A 20,341-nucleotide genomic window follows, 5' to 3' on the forward strand; every position below is an offset into this window, starting at 1 on the left:
GGGACTAGGCAGGCACGGGCATGGGGGGATCAGTGGGGGACTGTCACACACTCAGATCATGCCCACTCGTGGCCCTGTGGGGGGAGCCCCCTTCAGTGCGACAGCTTCTCGGGGGGCCACTCTCCCTTGGGGTCAGGCCCCTCCACCTCCTGGAGCCGCACCTCTGTGAGCCTCAGCACGTCTGTCTCTGCCGTGGCTCCCCCCCAGGAGTCCCCTCGCTCTGGGCCCCCCAGGGCTGCACCCCCCAAGGGGATAATCCCCCCCACCCCGTTCACTAGCCCAGAGACTTTATTGAGCCTCTGACCCCAGCACAGGAAACTCCCCCGCCCCCGGCTTGGCCTCCCTCAGCCCAGCACATCCCAGTCCCCCTGCAGCCAGGGGGGCTCTGCCTGCTCCCCCTCTCCAGCCCCGAGCCCCCCCACCCCCAGCCCCAACCCGCCTCTGTCCATTGGCTTCTCTCCAGGTAACCGGGGTGGCCTGGGCACCCTCTCCCCTCCTCTGTCCTCTGGCTGATCAGGTCCCCGGGCCCCTCTCCCCGCAGCCCATTGTCCCCCAGTGGCCAGAACTGGCTGCAACTCCTGAGCTGGGTCTCCGGGTCACCAGGTCACTGGTCGCTGGGGTCTCCATCCTCCAGGCCATCGGCCGGGGTCCCAACTTCCCCCTCCCCCCCTCGTTAAACCAGCAACCCCTAGGGACACTGAGTCCCACCCCCTGAGCCTGCAACCCCCTGGAACATACAGAAAAACCAATACCCCCCCTTTGTCACAGGGACATTAGGGGGCTGGGGGGGATCAGTAGGGGGCTGAGGGACACCATGGGGTGGGAAATGGCCTAATCTCCTCCAGTGTGTGCCTCGAAGCTCCAGTCAGGGCAGGAACCCAGGCGTCCAGGTAAGTTCCCCCTGGGGCAATTTCAGGTTCTCCCACCCCACCCCACCCCAGAGCTGGCTGCATCTCAGTGCCAGGCGAGCTGTCCCTGAAGGGTGTTATATGCAGCTGGTCCCCAGCCGCCCTGCCCCAGACCTGGCCGCATCTCAGTGCCAGGTGAGCTGTCCCTGAAGGGTGTTGTTATATGCAGCTGGTCCCCAGCCGCCCCACCCCAGAGCTGGCCGCATCTCGGCGTTGGCAGCTGGCGGGAGGGAGCTGAGGCCAGGTTGTCAGACACCTGCAGGGGCTGGCATCAAAGTGCTGCCTAGAACGGATCCCCCTCCCCTGGGCACTCCTGGAGGCTTCCAGTGGGGGAAGAAAAACAATGAAATATTAATAGCTGGGCCAGTGACATCATCCATGCCCCTCAAGCTGTATGGGGTAGGGCCCCAGCTCCCCCCCCAAAAAAAACTGCCAGTGCCCCTCGCTCTCAACCCGCAGCCCCTGCCCCCCCAGCTCTGCTGGTGCCCCTCGCTCCCGACCCGCAGCCCCTGCCCCCCCAGCTCTGCCGGTGCCCCTCACTCCCGACCCGCAGCCCCTGCTCAACCCCCCCCCATTTAGACTAATTTTTTTGTCAGCAAAATCCAACGATCTGTGGAGGGTGGGAGCAGGACCGCGAACCCTCCTGACCAATGGGAAGCCAGTTTTTCATCAGCCAATCACATGGCAGCTTAAACTCTGTCCGAAGTTACACAGCCCCGTGGAGGTGAGTTCTGGCCACAAGGGAATGTTATTTAGAAGGGGCCAGCAGGGGGCGCTGCAAGGAGACCAAACAGCTGGTAAGTTTGGAAAGTCCCAGGATGCGGGTCTTGCGGAACTGCCGGCGACTGGATTTCGTCCCAGAGCTGGGCTGGTATCAATCTTGGGTCCCACTGCAGCAGGGCAAGCGGCAGGCAGGATATTTGGTGTCTGGCCGGGGGTGCAGGGCCCTTGGAAAGTCAACTGCAGCCGGGAGACCAGGGTAGATGGGCCCATGGGTTCAACAACGTACAGATGCTTTTACTGCTTTCCCTGAGCAAAGAGCCCAAGGGCCTTCGTAGCCAGGGCCTGCAGCCCATGAGCCACGATGCAGCCACCTTCGGGGTGGGGCAGCTGCCTGGACACTTGGGACACCCCCCACTGAAGATGCGGGTGTGAGGATGGGGCGGGGGGAATCAAGACAGCTGAGATGTCACCCGTCTGGGGTCATGGCTGGGAGCCCGGACACCTGGGTTCTCTCCCTGGCATGGGGAGTGGGGGGGAGATGGGATCCCGGACTCCTGGGTTCTCTCCCCTGCACGGGGAGCGGGGGCCGATGGGTTGGGGGGGGTGATAGGATCCCGGACTCCTGGGTTCTCTCCCCCGCCCCGGGGGCTCTGCTGGCTGGAGGGGGGCTGGGTTCTCTGGCAGCAGGTTGTTTTTCTGGGGCGCGTCTCGCTGGCGGGTGACGTTTTGGGGGCACCACCGCCTGCCTGTCACCTGGGAGCCTTTGAAGGGCCCTGATGCCGGAGCTGCCGTGAGATTCCGGCTTCGCGCCCGGGGCTGGCACCAGGCTCAGCCACCCGCAGAGAGACGGCGAGGGGCGGCTGCTTTGGGGGAGCAGAGAAGGGGACACGGAGCCTGTCCCCTCTAAGGGGCGCCTGCCTGATCCTGCCCCAGAGCAGGGGGCTACTCCAGTGGCCCTGAGCTTCCTTCCCCCACAGCCCTGCCGGTGCCCCTCACTCCCGACCTGCAGCCCCGCTAGCCCAGCCCTGCTGGTGCCCCTCACTCCCGACCTGCAGCCCCCGCCAGCGCCCCCAACGCCCTGGCTGTCAGCCCGTTTACTGAACAGCTCTTAGCCGCTCCGGGTATCGATTTGCTCTAAGTGCTGCGTGCTTCCCATGTGCTGATTAAGGGTTTGTTCCGAAACTGGCAACTCGGGGCACGCGGGGGTGGGGAGTCTGGTGAGTCCCAGAGAGCTGGGGGGGGCGCAGGGCTGGGCTGGCTGAGGAGTGAGGGTCGGGAGTGAGGGGCTCCGGCCGGGAGTGAGGGGCACCGGCCGAGCTGGCAGGGGGCTGCGGGTCGGGAGTGAGGGGCACTAAACCTGTGTGCTCATCCTGCTGGGACCCCTGGCTTGTTGGGTGTGTGCTGGGAGCCAAGACTCCTGGGTTCTCTCCCTGGCTCTGGGAGGGGAGTGGGGTCCAGGGGTTAGAGCTGGAGGGGGGGCTGGGAGCCAGGACTCCTGGGTTCTCTCCCTGATTCTGAGTCTGTGGACCCCTCCTCAGCTGCCTGGAGTTGTTGTGGGGGAGGGGTCTGGGGACTCCACACCCCCCGGCTCAGTCCCCCAAATTCTTCCTCTTCTCTGGGCCCCCCTGTCCCCGCCCCATTGGTGCCCCCCCAACCTCATCTCTGCCTCTTCGATCCCCGGATCCCCCGTTCCGCCTCCCACCCATGTAGATCCGATCCATCTGCATCCCCGCTAGATCCACACGCCCCCTTTAGAGCCATAGATCCTTCCCCATAGATCCCTCCATTCCTCCCCACAGATCCCTCCCCTATAGGTCCCTCCATCCCTCCCCATAGATCCATCCATTCCTCCCTATAGGTCCCTCCATCCCTCCCCATAGATCTCTCCCCTATAGGTCCCTCCATCCCTCCCCATAGATCCCTCCCCTATAGATCCCTCCATCCCTCCCCATAGATCTCTTCCCTATAGGTCCCTCCATCCCTCCCCTATAGATCCATCCCTCCCCCCGCTCTCCCCGCCCCCCCCCCGGCACCCGGCGCTGCGATATAGGAGCCGATACCTCCCCCCCCCGCCGCCTGATGCAGGCGGGACCCGCTTCACTCACACCCGCCCGGACCCGCGGAGCGATGCGCCTGGGGGGGGCCGGGGCAGGGACCCCCCCAGCCCGGAGCCCGGATTGCCGCCTGCGGCCGCCGGAGAGAGGTGAGAGCGACCGGGCCGGGCGGGTCTGTCTGACCGCTCCCGGCTCCCGGATCGGCCCCCCCATCCACCCCTCCAGAGCCTCCGGATCGGTCCCCCCCGGATCCGCCCCGCCATCCACCCCACAGAGCCCCCGGATCCGCCCCCCGGCTCCCGGATCCGCCCCCCCGGTTCCAGCTCCCCCGGATTTGCCCCCCCCCCAGCTCCTGGATCTGTCCCCCCCGCCATCTGCCAGGGGCGCTGGGACAGTGCGGTGGGGCGGGGGGACTGAGAGCCGAGCTGCAAACCCTGGGTAGGATGGAACCGCTTCCAGCCCCCTCAACCTCCCCACCTCTGGCAACTGCACCCCCTGCCCTGCCCCCACCCCCTGATCGGTCCCCTGCCCTGGCCCCATATCCACCCCAAGGCTGGGGTGTCCCTGAGTCAGGTGGCCCCTCATGATCCCCCATGCCACATGGAGCAGTTACTGTCCCTCGCAGTGGGGGGGGGGGGGTCCGGGAAAGGGATTTGAGTAAGAATCAAAAACATCCACCCCTCCCCCGATGCTTGGCTAGGCTTCCCCCCCGCCCCGCTGGGGTCCCACCTCCAACCCACCAGCCCCCACAGCCGGGGAGAGAACCCAGGAGTCCTGGCTCCCAGCCCCCCCACTCTAACCACCAGCCCCCACTCCCCTCCCAGAGCTGGGGAGAGAACCCAGGAGTCCGGGCTGAGGTGTCTACTCTGCAGTTCTTGATTTTCTGTCTCATGTCTCCTCTCTCCTGCCCGCAGCTCCCTGAGACGCTCCCCGGCTCCCGAGCCTGTTGGCCCCTTTTCCAAGAGCCAGCGGCATGGAGCAGCCCAGAACCCACCCCCTGCCTCGACTGGGGGCGGCCGAGACCCAGGGGTACCTGAGACCGTGACCAGGAGCGACTCGTTTCTCCCCCTAGCCCCTGGCTACGTGCCCCACAGCGACACGCGGGCTAGGTGCTCGTGTTCGGAGAGAGCTGATCCACAGGCAGGTCCCCACGGGTGACCCGCAGCTAGAGGAGCCCTGGGTCCTGAGACCTGCCCCGACCTCCCTTGGACACATCCAAGTTTGGAGACGACTCCCACTCCCGCCCGCGCCCCATCTCCTGGGTCCCAAGGCCACTGCCAGGGCACCTCCGGCTTTGGCACCTTCCCCGTTCTGAGCTGACGCTCCCTCCCTGCCTCAGCGACCCCCGCGCCAGGCCAGCATGGCGGCCGGCGTGGCTACCTGGCTGCCCTTTGCCCGCGCGGCCGCCGTGGGCTGGCTGCCCTTGGCCAAGAAGCCGATACCCAAACCGCCCAGCGACAAGCGACCCCGGGGGGATGAGATCCTGGTGGTGAACGTGAGCGGCCGGCGGTTCCAGACCTGGCAGAACACGCTGGACCACTACCCGGACACGCTGCTGGGCAGCTCGGAGAAGGAGTTCTTCTATGACGAGGACAGCCAGGAGTATTTCTTCGACCGCGACCCGGAGATCTTCCGCCACGTCTTGAATTTCTACCGCACTGGCCACCTGCACTACCCCCGGCACGAGTGCATCCAGGCCTTCGACGAGGAGCTGAGCTTTTACGGCATCATCCCGGAGCTGATCGGCGACTGCTGCCTGGAGGAGTACCGCGACCGCAAGAAGGAGAACGCCGAGCGGCTGGCCGAGGACGAGGAAGCGGAGAGCGCCACCGACCTTTCGCTGCCGCCGGACAGCACCGTCCGGCAGCGGCTGTGGCGGGCCTTCGAGAACCCCCACACCAGCACCGTGGCCTTGGTCTTCTACTACGTCACCGGCTTCTTCATCGCCGTCTCGGTGATCGCCAACGTGGTGGAGACCATCCCCTGCCAGCCGCCGCCCGGCCGGAAGCGCCAGCAGCCCTGCGGCGAGCGCTTCCCCTTGGCCTTCTCCTGCATGGACACGGCCTGTGTCCTCATCTTCACCGGCGAGTACCTGCTCCGGCTGTTCGCCGCCCCCAGCCGCTGCCGCTTCCTGCGCAGTGTCATGAGCATCATCGACGTGGTGGCCATCCTGCCCTACTACATCGGGCTGCTGATGCCGGAGAACGAGGACGTCAGCGGGGCCTTCGTCACCCTGCGGGTCTTCCGGGTCTTTCGCATCTTCAAGTTCTCCCGGCACTCGCAGGGCCTGCGCATTCTGGGCTACACGCTGAAGAGCTGCGCCTCGGAGCTGGGCTTCCTCCTCTTCTCGCTGACCATGGCCATCATCATCTTCGCCACCGTCATGTTCTACGCCGAGAAAGGCACCCGCGGCACCAACTTCACCAGCATCCCGGCCGCCTTCTGGTACACCATCGTCACCATGACCACGCTGGGGTGAGTCTGCGCCGCCAGCCCCCCGCCCCTGCCCCGCTTCCCTAGGGCAGGGTCTGCCGGGATCCCTCCGGGAACACCGCTCCCTTTGGGCCCGGTCCGAGAGCCGGATGCCTGGAACAGCCCCCGCAGTCTATCGCTTTAGTCTCGGTGTTTGGAGTTGCTGTCTCGAGAGTCCGGCCCTGGACTCTAACATGGCTAGGAAATTTGGCCACATGACTGAGTGCCCTGCGGCGGGTCCGTGGGACACCAGCGCTGCCGTGGGGCCTGCTGGGAGCAGAGTGCGAATCCAACCCCGGCAATGCCCACAAGCATCAGATTCAGAACAGGCTGGGAAATGGCTGAAGTGTGCATGGTGGATGTGGGGGAAGGGCTGGGAGCCAGGACTCCTGGGTTCTCTCCCCGGCTCTGGGAGGGGAGTGAGGGCTGGTGGGTTCAAGCAGGGGGGGCTGGGAGCCAGGACTCCTGGGTTCTCCCCCTGGCTCTGGGAGGAAAGTGGGGGCCAGTGCGTTAGAGCAGGGGGGGCTGGGAGCCAGGACTCCTGGGTTCTCTCCCCGGCTCTGGGAGGGGAGTGAGGGCTGGTGGGTTCAAGCAGGGGGGGCTGGGAGCCAGGACTCCTGGGTTCTCCCCCTGGCTCTGGGAGGAAAGTGGGGGCCAGTGCGTTAGAGCAGGGGGGGCTGGGAGCCAGGACTCCTGGGTTCTCCCCCCAGCTCTGGGAGGGAAATGGGGGCTGGTGTGTTAGAACAGGGGGCTGGGAGCCAGGACTCCTGTGTTCTCCTCTGGCTCTGGGAGGGGAGTGGGGGCCGGTGCATTAGAGCAGGGGGGGCTGGGCGCCAGGGCTCCTGGGTTCTGTCTTGGCTCTGGGAGGGGAGTGGGGGCTGGTGGTTAGAACAGGGGGGCTGGGATCCAGGACTCCTGGGTTCTCTCCCCAGCTCTGGGAGGGAAGTTGGGGCTGGGCGCCAGGGCTCCTGGGTTCTCTCTTGGCTCTGGGAGGAGAGTGGGGGCTGGTGGGTCAGAGCAGGGGGGCTGGGAGCCAGGACTCCTGGGTTCTCTCCCGGCTCTGGGAGGGCAGTGGGGGCTGCTGGTTAGAGCAGGGGGGCTGGGATCCAGGACTCCTGGGTTCTCTCCCGGCTCTGGGAGGGCAGTGGAGGCTGGTGGTTAGAGCAGGGGGGGCTGGGAGCCAGGACTCCTGGGTTCTCTCCCGGCTCTGGGAGGGGAGTGGGGGCTGGTGGTTAGAGCAGGGGGGGCTGGGAGCCAGGACTCCTGGGTTCTCTCCCGGCTCTGGGAGGGGAGTGGGGGCTGGTGGTTAGAGCAGGGAGGGGCTGGGAGCCAGGACTCCTGGGTTCTCTCCCGGCTCTGGGAGGGCAGTGGGGGCTGGTGTTAGAACAGGGGGCTGGGATCCAGGACTCCTGGGTTCTCTCCCGGCTCTGGGAGGGGAGTGAGGGCTGGTGGTTAGAGCAGGGGGGGCTGGGATCCAGGACTCCTGGGTTCTCTCCCGGCTCTGGGAGGGGAGTGGGGGCTGGTGTTAGAACAGGGGGCTGGGAGCCAGGACTCCTGGGTTCTCCCCTGGCTCTGGGAGGGGAGTGGAGGGCAAAGCGCTGGAGCAGGGAAACGTGTGGGCGGGAGGCCAGGCCTGGCACGGCTGGTACCGTCTGCAATGGGCTGGATATTTCCTGGCTGCCCAAGGATGCAAACGTCTGTTCAGCTCGTAATTCTTCCTAAGTGCCCCGTGGCAGCTTCCATCGCGGGCCAGCTGCAGGGGGAGGGGAGAGCGAAAGAGAGGATAGAGGAGCTGAGGGCTGCAGGTCAGGAGTGAGGGGCATCAGCGGAGCTTGTGGGGGGACCCCAGCACTGGGCTAGCAGGGGGCTATGGGTTGGGAGTGAGGGGCACCGCATGTCTCTTTAACAGTCCTCAGGATTCCTGGGCACTGTTGCATCTTACTGCATCATTGCTGGGGCAAACCGCAGAGCCGGGAGAGAACCCAGGAGTCCTGGATCCCAGTCCCCCTGCTCTAACCACCAGACCCCACTCCCCTCCCAGAGCCAGGGAGAGAACCCAGGAGTCCTGGATCCCAGCCCCCCCTGCTCTAACCACCAGCCCCCACTTCCCTCCCAGAGCCAGGGAGAGAACCCAGGAGTCCTGGATCCCAGTCCCCCTGCTCTAACCACCAGACCCCACTCCCCTCCCAGAGCCAGGGAGAGAACCCAGGAGTCCTGGATCCCAGTCCCCCTGCTCTAACCACCAGACCCCACTCCCCTCCCAGAGCCAGGGACAGACCGTAGGAGTCCTGGATCCCAGCCCCCACCACAGCAACAGACACACAATCCACAGGTCACCATACAAACTGTCTTTCCCTTACTTCCCACCAAGGGGCACCAGGGGGTCACTATTACACAAGGGTGTGGCAAAGAGATGCATTGTGGGTAAGGCAGAGGGCAGGAGGAGGGGGCAGTTTGGGTTCCGGGCTAGGTGGGACAGCTGGAGGTTCACGCTGCAATGATGAAGGGAGGAAAGCTGCTTCTCCCCCATCACTAGGTTCAAGTGTTAACAGACCCGATTGTGTGACAGGTCCCGCCACATGGAATGGGGGCTTGGAGGAGATGTGCCTTCATGGTGAAGAGAATGGGGCAGCACCAGGACTCCTGGGTTCTCTCCCTGGCCCTAGGAGGGGAGTGGGTTAGAGCCGGGGGATTGGGAGCCCAGATGCCTGGGTTCCATTCGTGGCCATGAGCCAGGGCCATCTGGGCCAAGCCCCCCTGGGTTGAGTCCATTCTGCCTCCATAACTGTTGCCAGCAGTTTCTATGAAACAGGCTTCTCATTCCTGTCCCAATCCCTCGTGTGGCGTTATGTGCGGTGGTTCCCCGGGTGCTCTGCCCGAGAGCTGGCTGCATCTCAGCGCCAGGCGAGCCGTCTCCATGCAGTGTTATGTGCAACGGTTCCCTGGCTGCTCCGCCCCAGAGCTGGCTGCATCTCAGAGCCGGACGATCCGTCCCCATGCGGTGTTATGTGCAGTGGTTCCCCGGCTGCTCCGCCCCAGAGCTGGCTGCATCTCAGAGCCGGACGATCCGTCCCCATGCGGTGTTATGTGCAGTGGTTCCCCGGCTGCTTCACCCCAGAGCTGGCTGCATCTCAGAGCCGGACGATCCGTCCCCATACAGTGTTATGTGCTGTGGTTCCCTGGCTGCTCCGCCCCAGAGCTGGCTGCATCAAATGCCCCTCTATGTCTGGGGACGTGGCAGATGTGTGCTTTCTCCCTCCAGCCCCCCCACCCTGCTCCATGCCGAGGCCTTGGTGGCTGCCCGGGTGTTTTGCTCTGCACGAGATTGGGCACGTGGCGTGTAACCGAGGCAGGGCCCTGCTGCAGCTCCACAGAGGATAAATTATTTATCCACAGAGCGCGGGAGGCAGAGAAAGCCGCTTTCCGCAGCTCGCATGTGCTGGGGGGGCTGGCAGGGGCTGCGGGTTGAGAGTGAGGCGCACCGGCAGAGTCCGGGGCTGGGCTGGCAGGGACTGCGGGTCCGGAGTGAGGGGCACCAGCAGAGCCTGGGGCTTGGGTCAGATCCAGGTGACCTGCGTTGGGCTCGTCCTGAGGCTGGCAGAGATTCCACTGAATCGGGAACATGCTCGGTGAGGGCGGGGGGGCTGAGAGCCAGGACTCCTGGGTTCTCCCCTGGCTCTGGGAGGGCAGTGGGGGCTGGTGGTTAGAGCACGGGGGCTGGGAGCCAGGACTCCTGGGTTCTCTCTCCGGCTCTGGAAGGGGAGTGGGGGCTGGTGGTTAGAGCTGGGAGGCTGGGAGCCAGGACTCCTGGGTTCTCTCCCGGCTCTGGGAGGGGAGTGGGGGCTGGTGGTTAGAGCCGGGGGCTGGGAGCCAGGACTCCTGGGTTCTCTCTCCGGCTCAGGGAGGGGACTGCGGGCTGCTGGTTAGAGCAGGGGAGGCTGGGAGCCAGGACTCCTGGGTTCTCCCCTGGCTCTGGGAGGGGAGTGGGGGCTGGTGGGTCAGAGCAGGACTGGGAGTGTTGGCTCTTTGCATGTCTCTTCCATAGGGTCGTGATCTCATCTGCTCTAGGGCAAATTGGGGCCTAACCCCCCCCCCGAGTTTGTTTCATGGCACCTTCCAGGCCCTGCAGCTGCCCACTAGCAGGGCGGGTCCTCCTTCCCGCCCCCCCATTTCTGTGCATCTCAGGCCCCGGCCGGCTCACATCCCCCCCAGTGGAGTTACAGGGGGGTCGGGGCTGTCAGGTCCCCCCACAACCATCCCCCTCCCCAGGTCCAAGGAGCAGCCTTCAGTACCCTGGTATCCAGCTCCAGCCCCCGCCCTGGTATGTCCCCCCACCCCTGGCTCAGCCCCAGGCCCCCCCCCAATATCTCTCCCCACCCCTGGCTCAGCCCCAGGGCCCCCCCACCCCTGGCTCAGCCCCAGGTCCCCCCACCTGATATCCTGCCCTGCTGGGTGAGCCCCAGCCCCCCCCGGCCACAGCGCAAGGTTGCAGCAACCTCTCGCCAGCCAAGCGGACCCGCTCCGCGCTGGTACCTGGGGACGTGTGAATATTTCATGTTCTCCGTAGCTACACACAGAACCGGCCTAGAGCCTGGGGGGTGGGGGGGCTCCTGATTCCTTTCCCCTCCGGAATCCCACCCCCGGCACAGAACTCAAAATCCCCTTCCTGCCCCCCGGGGCCTCGCCCTTGTCCTGGGGTCTGCACTGAGCCACTAGGAGGCACCGTGCTGCAGGGAGAGGGGCAGGGGCTGGGCAGGGGTCTCTCTCCCCTGGCAGTCGGGGCTGGGGGGTGCCATGGGGCGGGGGTCTCAGCAGGGGGAGCCCAGTGTCCTGGCCAGTTAGAACAAGCCACCACCCAGCTAAAATTCCCTGGAATGCCTACTTAATAGCAAATTCTTCTTGATTTGTTAGGCACCTGGTCCCAGCTGCCCCGCCCCAGAGCTGGCTGCATCTCCACATCGGGCGAGCTGTCCCCTTGCAGCATTGTGTGCAGCTGGTCCCAGCTGCTTCACCCCAGAGCTGGCTGCATCTCAGTGCCGGGCGAGCTGTCCCCTTGCAGCGTTGTGTGCGGCTGGTCCCCAGCTGCCCTGCCCCAGAGGTGGCTGCATCTCAGTGCCGGGCAAGCTGTCCCCTTGCAGCGTTGTGTGCGGCTGGTGTCAGCTGCCCCACCCCAGAGGTGGCTGCATCTCAGTGCCGGGTGAGCTGTCCCCTTGCAGCATTGTGTGCAACTGGTCCCAGCTGCCCCATCCCAGAGGTGGCTGCATCTCAGCGCCTTGTGTTACCCGTAACAGGGAAGCTGTCACCGCTCTCAGGCTGCACTCTGAGCCATTGATTGATTCCTCAGCCCGTTAAATAAGTCATGGTGTTGTGGCACGTATTTTATTATATAATCGCTGGTCGCCTGACGTGGATTAACAACATTTCTCCAGAAGCAATTTCACTTTCCCAAGTGCTCCATTACTAATTGCAACACTTCTGCCTCCTGTTATCCTCATGCGGCGTTATGGGTGGCTATTCCCCAGCCGCCCTGCCCCAGAGGTGGCTGCATCTCAGTGTCGGACGAGCCCTCCAGGGCTGGTGTTATGTGCGACTGTTCCCCAACCACCCTGCCCCAGAGGTGGCTGCATCTCAGCGTGGGATGAGCCTGTCACGGAGTCACCGGCGATGCTCTGGAACTGCTCCCCACCAAGCCAGGCAGGACTCTGGGGAGCCTCCTCTCCCTTGGAGCAGACTGTCTCCAGGGCAAAAAGCTCCCACAGCTTCACCTCCTGGGTCTCTCCTTGGACATTCAGCATCCTCTGCCCCAGGCTCCCCAGAGTCCTGACTGGCTTGGTGGGGGGCAGTTCCAGAGCATCGCCCGGTGACTCCGTGACACCCGCCCCAGTGGGGTCCTGGGGGGGCCAGAGGGTCCTGCACCCCCACTTTGCCGTCAGACATGACTCTCAGCCAGCCAGTAACACAGAGGTTTATTCGATGACAGGAACAGGGTCTAACACAGAGCTTGTAGGTACAGAGAACCGGACCCCTCGGCCGGGTCCAATCTGGGGGGCAGTGAGCTAGACCCCCACGTCTGCCCTCACTCCTCGTCCCCAGCCAGCTCCAGACTGAAACCCCCTCCAGCCCCTCCTCTCTGCTCAGCTCCTGTCCCAGGCCAGGAGGTCACCTGATCCCTTTGTCTCCAACACCTTCAGTTGGCACCTTTGCAGAGGAGGGGCCCAGGCCATCAGTTGCCAGGAGACAGAGTGCCAGGCATTTAGGGGCACTGGCCCTTTGCTCTGCAGCAATCACACACCCTTATTCCATCACCTGGATACTAAAGAACTGCACAGGGGACACTGAGGCACCAACACAGTATTCAGAGAAAACATTAAGACATTCCCAGTTCGTCACAGAGCCATCCTGGCGTGTTATGTGTGGCTGTTTCCCAGCTGTTCTGCCCCAGAGGCAGCTGCATCTCAGCATGGGACAAACCATCCTGGCGTGGTGTTATGTGCGACTGTTCCCCAGCTGTCCTGCCCCAGAGGTGGCTGCATCTCAGCATCTCCCCCACCGCACCGGCGAGGAGCCCTAGAGCAGGAGGCCTGTGAGATGCACAGAGCGGTTCACACCTCTGCGAGTGACCGGCTCAGGCCCGTGGCAGACTCCAGCAGCGTCACATTTTGGGGGTTTTCTCCCCGACCGCAAGGGCTAGGAAGGGACTTTTTTCAGCCCCTAAAAGCTGAGCTTCTGGTGCATTCGTGTTCTTTTTTCTCTCCCTTCCCCCTGGCAGGTACGGGGACATGGTTCCCAGCACGATCGCCGGGAAGATCTTCGGCTCCATCTGCTCACTGAGTGGGGTGCTGGTCATCGCGCTGCCGGTGCCCGTCATTGTCTCCAACTTTAGCCGCATCTACCACCAGAACCAGCGGGCGGACAAACGCAGAGCGCAGCAGGTCCGGGGGGGCAGCCCTGGGCAAAGGAGGGGGGATGCGGGGAGAGGAGAGTGAGCCAGGGTGGAGGGGGGTTGTGGGGCTGAGATGCAGAGGGGCGCTGGGGGGTTGGAAGGGGAGCCGGGGGGAAGATTTGTGTCTGTGTCTCTGACTCTCCCCCCCACCCCACAGAAGGTTCGCCTGGCACGGATCCGTCTGGCGAAGAGCACCACGACCAACGCCTTCCTGCAGTACAAGCGGAACGGGGGCCTCGAGGTACCTGCCCCCAGCACGTGCACGCTCGCCTCTCGCACGGGCACCCCTTGCACGCTCACCTCATTGCACTAGCAAACGCCCGTGCACCGTGGCAGCAGAGGCTTGCCCAGTGGCAGGAGAGCACTCACTACACAGATGCCCTGCACGCTCACCCCTGCACACTCACCCCCCCGGCGCTGACATCCCCTGTGCACAATCGCACGGCACACTTCCCTGCCCACAATGATGTTAGCACAGCCCCTGTGCACACCTGCCCCACACACTGCCTCAGTGGCACAGACACGACCGTGCACACTCAGCACGTTCACCACTCACACTGTTGCACTAGCTCACTCATGTACAAACCCAGTGCACACTGGCTGCACACTCACCCTTCACACAAACACACAATTGCAGTAAAACTCACATGCACAGTCACAGGGCACACTTACCTTTTACACATTCACACCATTACACTAACACACATGCACAACACACACTCACCACCACCCACTTGCACTAAACCCATCACTGTGCTAGTGCAAGGCACACTCACCTCACACTTTGCACACACACAATTACATTAACACCGGCACACACGCTCACAGTTCTGTTGGCAATCCCATCCCCACACACTGCCCCAGTTGCACTGACACACCTGTGCACAATCACTGCACACTCGCCCCTTGCACACAGTCCCAATGCACACTGGATGTATACTCACACACTAACACACCCTTGCACAATCCCAATGCAAAATTGCCCTTCACACACACACACGCTAACACACTCATGCACAAATCCCAGTGCATAGCCACCTCTTGCACACAATTGCACTAACACACCCATGCACAATCCCAATGCACAATTGTCGCTCCTACTGGCACATCATTGCACTAACACCACCGTGTACAATCCCAATGCACACTCACCACAACTTGCACGCTTCCCCAGTTGCAGTGAGACACCCAGTTGCACACCCTCCCAGCCTTACACACGCACAGGAGTGCAGAACACATCTGTGTTCGCTCTTTGCACTCTTCCCCCCGCCAACCCTCCTCGTTGTACCCCTCCCATTCAGCCCCGCTCCCAGGCCCCCAGTAGGCTGTGGATGTTTGTGCCGGGGAGGGGATGTCTGTCTATCTCTGATCTCCCCCCAAAACAGGACCGGGGCAGCACAGCCCATGCCTTGGCTGTAAGGAATTGTTCGACATTCGAGCAGCAGCACCATCACCTGCTGCACTGCCTGGAGAAGACCACGGTGAGCGGGGGGCAGGGGCAGCTGGGGGGTGGTGTGGGCGGTGGAGGGTGCCGTGGGCCACGCTGAATCTCCCCCCTCCCCCCCACAGAGCCATGAGTTCATGGACGAGCGCTCGTGCAGCGAGGCCGGGCTGGTGGGCTCGGTGGGCGGCCGGAGCAGCCGCAGCACCTCCTTCTCCTCCCAGCAGGGCGGCGCCACCTCCTGCTGCCCCCGCCGGGGTCCCCCGCGCCGGGCCCTGCGCCCAGTCCCCTCCATCGCCTCCGTCAGCCGCGCCAGCGCCCAGGAGCTCAACACGCTGCACGGCCACAAGGGGCCCGCCGCCCCCCAGAGGTAACAGCACCCCCACACTGGGGGGCTGGGCCAGGGGGGTGGAGGAATCGGAGGTGCTGGGGGTATTGAGCTGTGGGGAGGGGGAAGGGCACTGGGGGGGCCTGCCCCAGAGGGGATGGGGCATGGAGGCTCCTAGGTCCTCCCCAGAGCACCCACTAGGGGGAGCTGGCACCCCCCCATCCACTGGGGTCTTTGTGCTGAACTATAGAGTCATGCTGGTGTCTGCTGCCACCTAGTGGACAAATGCAGAAAAGTCGGGGCTGGGAGCCAGGACGCCTGGGTTCTCTGCCCGGCTCTGGGAGGGGAGTGGGGGCTGGTGGTTAGAGCGGGGGGGGGGCGCTGGGAGCCAGGACTCCTGGGTTCTCTTCCCAGCTCTTGGAGGGGAGTGGGGGCTGGTGGTTAGAGCGGGGGGGGGGCGCTGGGAGCCAGGACTCCTGGGTTCTCTGCCCGGCTCTGGGAGGGGAGTGGGGGCTGGTGGTTAGAGCGGGGGGCTGGGAGCCAGGGCGCCTGGGTTCTCTGCCCGGCTCTGGGAGGGGAGTAGGGGCTGGTGGTTACACGGGGGGGGCGGGCTGGGAGCCAGGACTCCTGGGTTCTCTTCCCAGCTCTTGGAGGGGAGTGGGGGCTGGTGGTTAGAGCGGGGGGGGCGCTGGGAGCCAGGACTCCTGGGTTCTCTGCCCGGCTCTGGGAGGGGAGTGGGGGCTGGTGGTTAGAGCGGGGGGCTGGGAGCCAGGGCGCCTGGGTTCTCTGCCCGGCTCTGGGAGGGGAGTAGGGGCTGGTGGTTACACGGGGGGGCGGGCTGGGAGCCAGGACTCCTGGGTTCTCTTCCCAGCTCTTGGAGGGGAGTGGGGGCTGGTGGTTAGAGCGGGGGGGGGCGCTGGGAGCCAGGACTCCTGGGTTCTCTGCCCGGCTCTGGGAGGGGAGTGGGGGCTGGTGGTTAGAGCGGGGGGCGCTGGGAGCCAGGACTCCTGGGTTCTCTGCCCGGCTCTGGGAGGGGAGTGGGGGCTGGTGGTTAGAGCGGGGGGCTGGGAGCCAGGGCGCCTGGGTTCTCTGCCCGGCTCTGGGAGGGGAGCGGGGGCTGGTGGTTACACGGGGCGGGGGGGGGGCTGGGAGCCAGGACTCCTGGGTTCTCTGCCCGGCTCTGGGAGGGGAGTGGGGGCTGGTGGTTAGAGCAGGGGGGTGGCGCTGGGAGCCAGGACACCTGGGTTCTCTTCCCAGCTCTTGGAGGGGAGTGGGGGCTGGTGGTTAGAGCAGGGAGGGGCGCTGGGAGCCAGGACACCTGGGTTCTCTTCCCAGCTCTTGGAGGGGAGTGGGGGCTGGTGCTTAGACGGGGGAAGCTGGGAGCCAGGACGACTGGTTTCACTCTCTCTCCCCCCACCTCCCCCAGCCGCTCCAGCTTGAACGCCAAGGCCCACGAGAACATGACGATGACCTACGATGGGGTGGACCTGACGGCTGCTCTCACCAGCATCCCCACGCCCCCCGCCAACACCCCCGAGAGCCGCCCCCCCTCGCCCCGTGCCCTGCCCAACTCCAGCCTGCCTGCCCCCCACCTGCCCCACCGCATGGTCAAGATCTCCTCCTTGTAAGGGCAGAGCGTGGAGCGGCTGGAGGGGGGGTGCTCCATCCCCTCCGCCCACCACCAGGGCCCGGACACTGGGCTCCTGCCTGCCCCAGATGCCTGGGTTCCACATGCCTAGGGGCATTGTCTTCCACAAACGCTGGGGTGCCAGCTGCCTGAGGTCCTGGATTGGTCCGGACGCCTGGGTCCCCCTGCTTCGGTGCATGTCCTCACCCGGCTGCCTGGGTCCCAGGGCCGTTGTCTTCCACAAACACTGGGGTGGTGGCCACTGCCTGAGGGGCTGGATTTCTCCCAGCTGCCTGGGTTCCACAGGAGCATGGCCTGGCCCAGAAACCTGGGTCCCCCCACCCCCGCTTAGGCGCATGACTTCGCCCGGATGCCTGGGTCCCGCCGCTGTAGCGACAGTCTTCCACAAACGCTGAGGTGCCACCCGCCGAGGGACACGGCCTTGTCCGGATGCCAGGGTCCTGCCCCCCCCCCCCGCCCCTCAGCTCCCTGTTCGAAACAAAGCCATATCTAGGGGACAGCTATGCAAGACGGGCAACAGAACTACTTCCAGGGCCGGCCTAGAGGGCAGAAGGATACGGCACCTGAGTAAAGCCTTTCCCAACCTAACCCCGTGCCCCCGCCCCAGGGCAATGTGGGCAAGAACACTGGTTAACCCAAAGCCCTTGTATGTCCTGTGCTGGGAGGGGAGTTGGATCCTGCCAGCGGAGGGGGCTGGGAGCCCGGACGCCTGGGTTCTCTCCCTGGCTCTGGGAGGGGAGTCAGGGCTGGTGGGTGAGAGCAGAGGGGGCTGGGAGCCAGGACTCTTGAGTTCTCTCCCAGCTCTGGGAGGGGAGTGGGGTCTGGTGGGTTAGAGCAGGCGGGCCTGGGAGCCCGGACGCCTGGGTTCTCTCCCTGGCGTGGGAGCTGGTGAGAGAGCGGGGGGTGGGAGCCTGGACTCTTGAGTTCTCTCCCAGCTCTGGGAGGGGAGTGGGGTCTGGTGGGTTAGAGCAGGCGGGCCTGGGAGCCCGGACGCCTGGGTTCTCTCCCTGGCGTGGGAGCTGGTGAGTGAGAGCGGGGGGTGGGAGCCTGGGTTCTCTTCCTGGCTTGGGGAGGGGCAGGTTTGGGCCAGAGATCTTTTGTGGAAGCACCAAATCCACCAGGATTCACCTCCCCCCACCCTGGATCAGACCCCTGGGCCCATATAGTCCAGTGCCCACCCTAGATCAGAACCAAGGACCTGAGGGGCCGGACTCCTGGGTCCCTTCCCCACCCCCTTGGACAGACCCATCTACTCCCCACCAAGGGGGACACACCCAGATCTCCCTACCCCACCCTGAAATCCAAGCCCCTGGCCTATGCATGTCTCTTCCACCATCGGGGGGCGCAGTCAATGGCTGCTGACCACCACCTGCATGCATCTCCGTTCTAGCCTCAGTGGGACGGTGCCCCTTTGGGGGAGCAGAAAGGGGGGTACCAGACCCCCCCAAATTCCACTCTCCCCTCCTTCCCGGGACTTGACTAGGTACAACAATCGACGGAGACCAGATGCCGAATCTGCTAATCACTTCACGCCTTTGACAGGCCGCTGGCAACCTCGCAGTCTGCCTCGTGTGCCGTTCTAGGCATTAGGGGGTGGGCAGGATGCCTGGGTTCTCAACTTGGGGAAGGGAGTGGGGGCTAGTGGTTAGAGTGGGGTGGGGCTGGGAGCCTGGACGCCTGGGTTCTCTCCCCAGCTCTAGGAAAGGAGGGGGTTGTCTCAGACCCCCCCACCCCTGCCAACAGCCTGTAGGGCTGTCCTGCCCCTGATAAGAGTAGCAGCGGCATTCCTCACCCCCCCCCAGCACTAACTGTGGGGTGGGGGTCCTGAAACATCCCGGCCCAGGTGGGCAATGCAGGGACGAATGCATGGCGCTGCGGGGGGACAGCCAGCCCCGAGGAATGGCCAGCAGGGGGTGCCACAGGAAGCGGGTTGGGGGTAGGTGCCCCCGAGTCCCACCACGCGCTCTGCGGAAGCAGACACTTCATTGGTTGAATAGCACAACGCCCAATTCCTTGCATGGCCACTGGGGGGCAACATGGAATCTGCTGCACCTCCCCCCCCCATCTAAAGCAATATACCCAGTGGGCACCCCCCACCCGAGAGGGCATCCCTATAGAGGGGTGCCCCAGCTGGGAGGGGGGTAACGCACCCCACACCTCCCCCTTCAATTTACCTCCATGTCTACATGAAGACGAGTGGAAAGGTGGGGGGGGGGGCCAGGACTCCTGGGTCCTCTCCTGACTCAGTGTGCGACTGGTCAAGTCACTTCAACTCAGGTTCCCCTTTGTGTCCACAGGGGGAGAATAAAAGTGACCGGCTTTGGGGTGGGGAGGTTGGTAGTTGAGCCCCTTTGAGGCCAGAGGCGCATTTGATGCACCTTGCATGTGGGGCGCAGGGTGGGGGGAGCAGTACAGAGGCTGAGGGGGCAGAGAAGCTGGGGATCGAGGGGCTGCCCTGAGCCCAGAGCGGCGCCACTGTTGTTGGAGCAAATACAAGGAAACGTGTTAAAACTCAGAACCCCGACTCCCGACCTTCCTTGGGGCGCGGGGGGCAAACTAAGAGGGGATGCGACACAAGGGGGCCCCTTGCGGGGGGGGCGTCAGATCCGGGCTGACCCAGGGCAGGGGGTGGCTGGGGAGTGGGATGGGACTGGGACACAGGGCCTCTCCCCATTAGCTCCTGGCTCAGGGGTATGTGTAAGGGCACCGGGACTCCTGGTTCTCTCCCGGCTCTGGGAGGGGAGTGGGGGCTGGTGGGTCAGAGCAGGGGGGCTGGGAGCCAGGACTCCTGGGTTCTCTCCCGGCTCGGGGAGGGGCTGGGAGCCCGGACTCCTGCGTTCTCTCCCGGCTCGGGGGAGGGGGGGGGCTGGGAGCCAGGACTCCTGGGTTCTCTCCCGGCTCGGGGAGGGGCTGGGAGCCCGGACTCCTGCGTTCTCTCCCGGCTCTGGGAGGGGAGTGGGGGCTGGTGGTTAGAGCAGGGGGGCTGGGAGCCAGGACTCCTGGGTTCTCTCTTGGCTCTGGGAGGGGAGTGGGGGCTGGTGGTTAGAGCAGGGGGGCTGGGAGCCAGGACTCCTGGGTTCTCTCCCGGCTCTGGGAGGGGAGTGGGGGCTGGTGGTTAGAGCAGGGGGGCTGGGAGCCAGGACTCCTGGGTTCTCTCCCGGCTCTGGGAGGGGAGTGGGGGCTGGTGGTTAGAGCAGGGGGGGCTGGGCACCAGGACTCCTGGTTCTCTCCCGGCTCTGGGAGGGGAGTGGGGGCTGGTGGTTAGAGCAGGGGGGCTGGGAGCCAGGACTCCTGGGTTCTCTCCCCAGCTCAGGGAGGGGAGCAGGGGCTGGTGGTTAGAGCAGGGGGGCTGGGAGCCAGGACTCCTGGGTTCTCTCCCGGCTCGGGGAGGGGGGAGGGGCTGGGAGCCAGGACTCCTGGGTTCTCTCCCGGCTCGGGGGGGGGGAGGGGCTGGGAGCCCGGACTCCTGGGTTCTCTCCCGGCTCGGGGGGGGGGGCTGGGAGCCCGGACTCCTGGGTTCTCTCCCGGCTCGGGGAGGGGCTGGGAGCCCGGACTCCTGGGTTCTCTCCCGGCTCGGGGGGGGGGGGGAGGGGCTGGGAGCCCGGACTCCTGGGTTCTCTCCCTTCCCCCTGGGGCTGGGCGGGTAGCTGAGTCCATCGAGAGGTATAATAGGTAAGGAAAAGGGTTGGACTATATTTGAGTGACAGTCACCTCAGCCAATCAGAGCGGCTGCTGTGGGGGCTGCTCCAGGATAGGGCTAGAGGGGAAGGAGCCTTTGATGGAATGATGCCTTCCAGCCAATCAGAATGGAAGATTTTCTTCTT

General features: G+C 64.8%; 1 protein-coding gene across 3 annotated transcripts; it reads left to right on the plus strand.

Moving 5' to 3' along the window:
* Positions 1–1,480: 1,480 nt before the first annotated feature.
* KCND1 (potassium voltage-gated channel subfamily D member 1) lies at positions 1,481–17,368 on the plus strand. 3 transcript variants are annotated; one of them, XR_007770089.1, is made up of 8 exons: positions 1,481–1,632; positions 4,600–6,160; positions 12,927–13,089; positions 13,258–13,341; positions 14,486–14,581; positions 14,670–14,911; positions 16,296–16,650; positions 16,768–17,368. XR_007770089.1 is itself a non-coding variant. In XM_050927231.1 (7 exons), the coding sequence occupies exons 2-7, from the start codon at positions 5,046–5,048 to the stop codon at positions 16,495–16,497; spliced, it is 1,902 nt and encodes a 633-aa protein (XP_050783188.1). In that variant the 5' UTR covers positions 1,481–1,632; positions 4,600–5,045; the 3' UTR covers positions 16,498–17,367. The 3 variants fall into 3 exon arrangements, 2 of the variants coding, with proteins under 2 accessions (XP_050783188.1, XP_050783189.1); XM_050927231.1 differs by having other exon boundaries at positions 16,296–17,367; XM_050927232.1 differs by lacking the exons at positions 12,927–13,089; positions 13,258–13,341; positions 14,486–14,581; ... (1 more) ...; positions 16,296–16,650; positions 16,768–17,368 and adding an exon at positions 11,069–11,884.
* Positions 17,369–20,341: the final 2,973 nt, after the last annotated feature.

The sequence above is a fragment of the Gopherus flavomarginatus genome, chromosome 18 (assembly GCF_025201925.1).
Source record: "Gopherus flavomarginatus isolate rGopFla2 chromosome 18, rGopFla2.mat.asm, whole genome shotgun sequence".
Lineage (NCBI taxonomy): Eukaryota > Metazoa > Chordata > Testudines > Testudinidae > Gopherus > Gopherus flavomarginatus.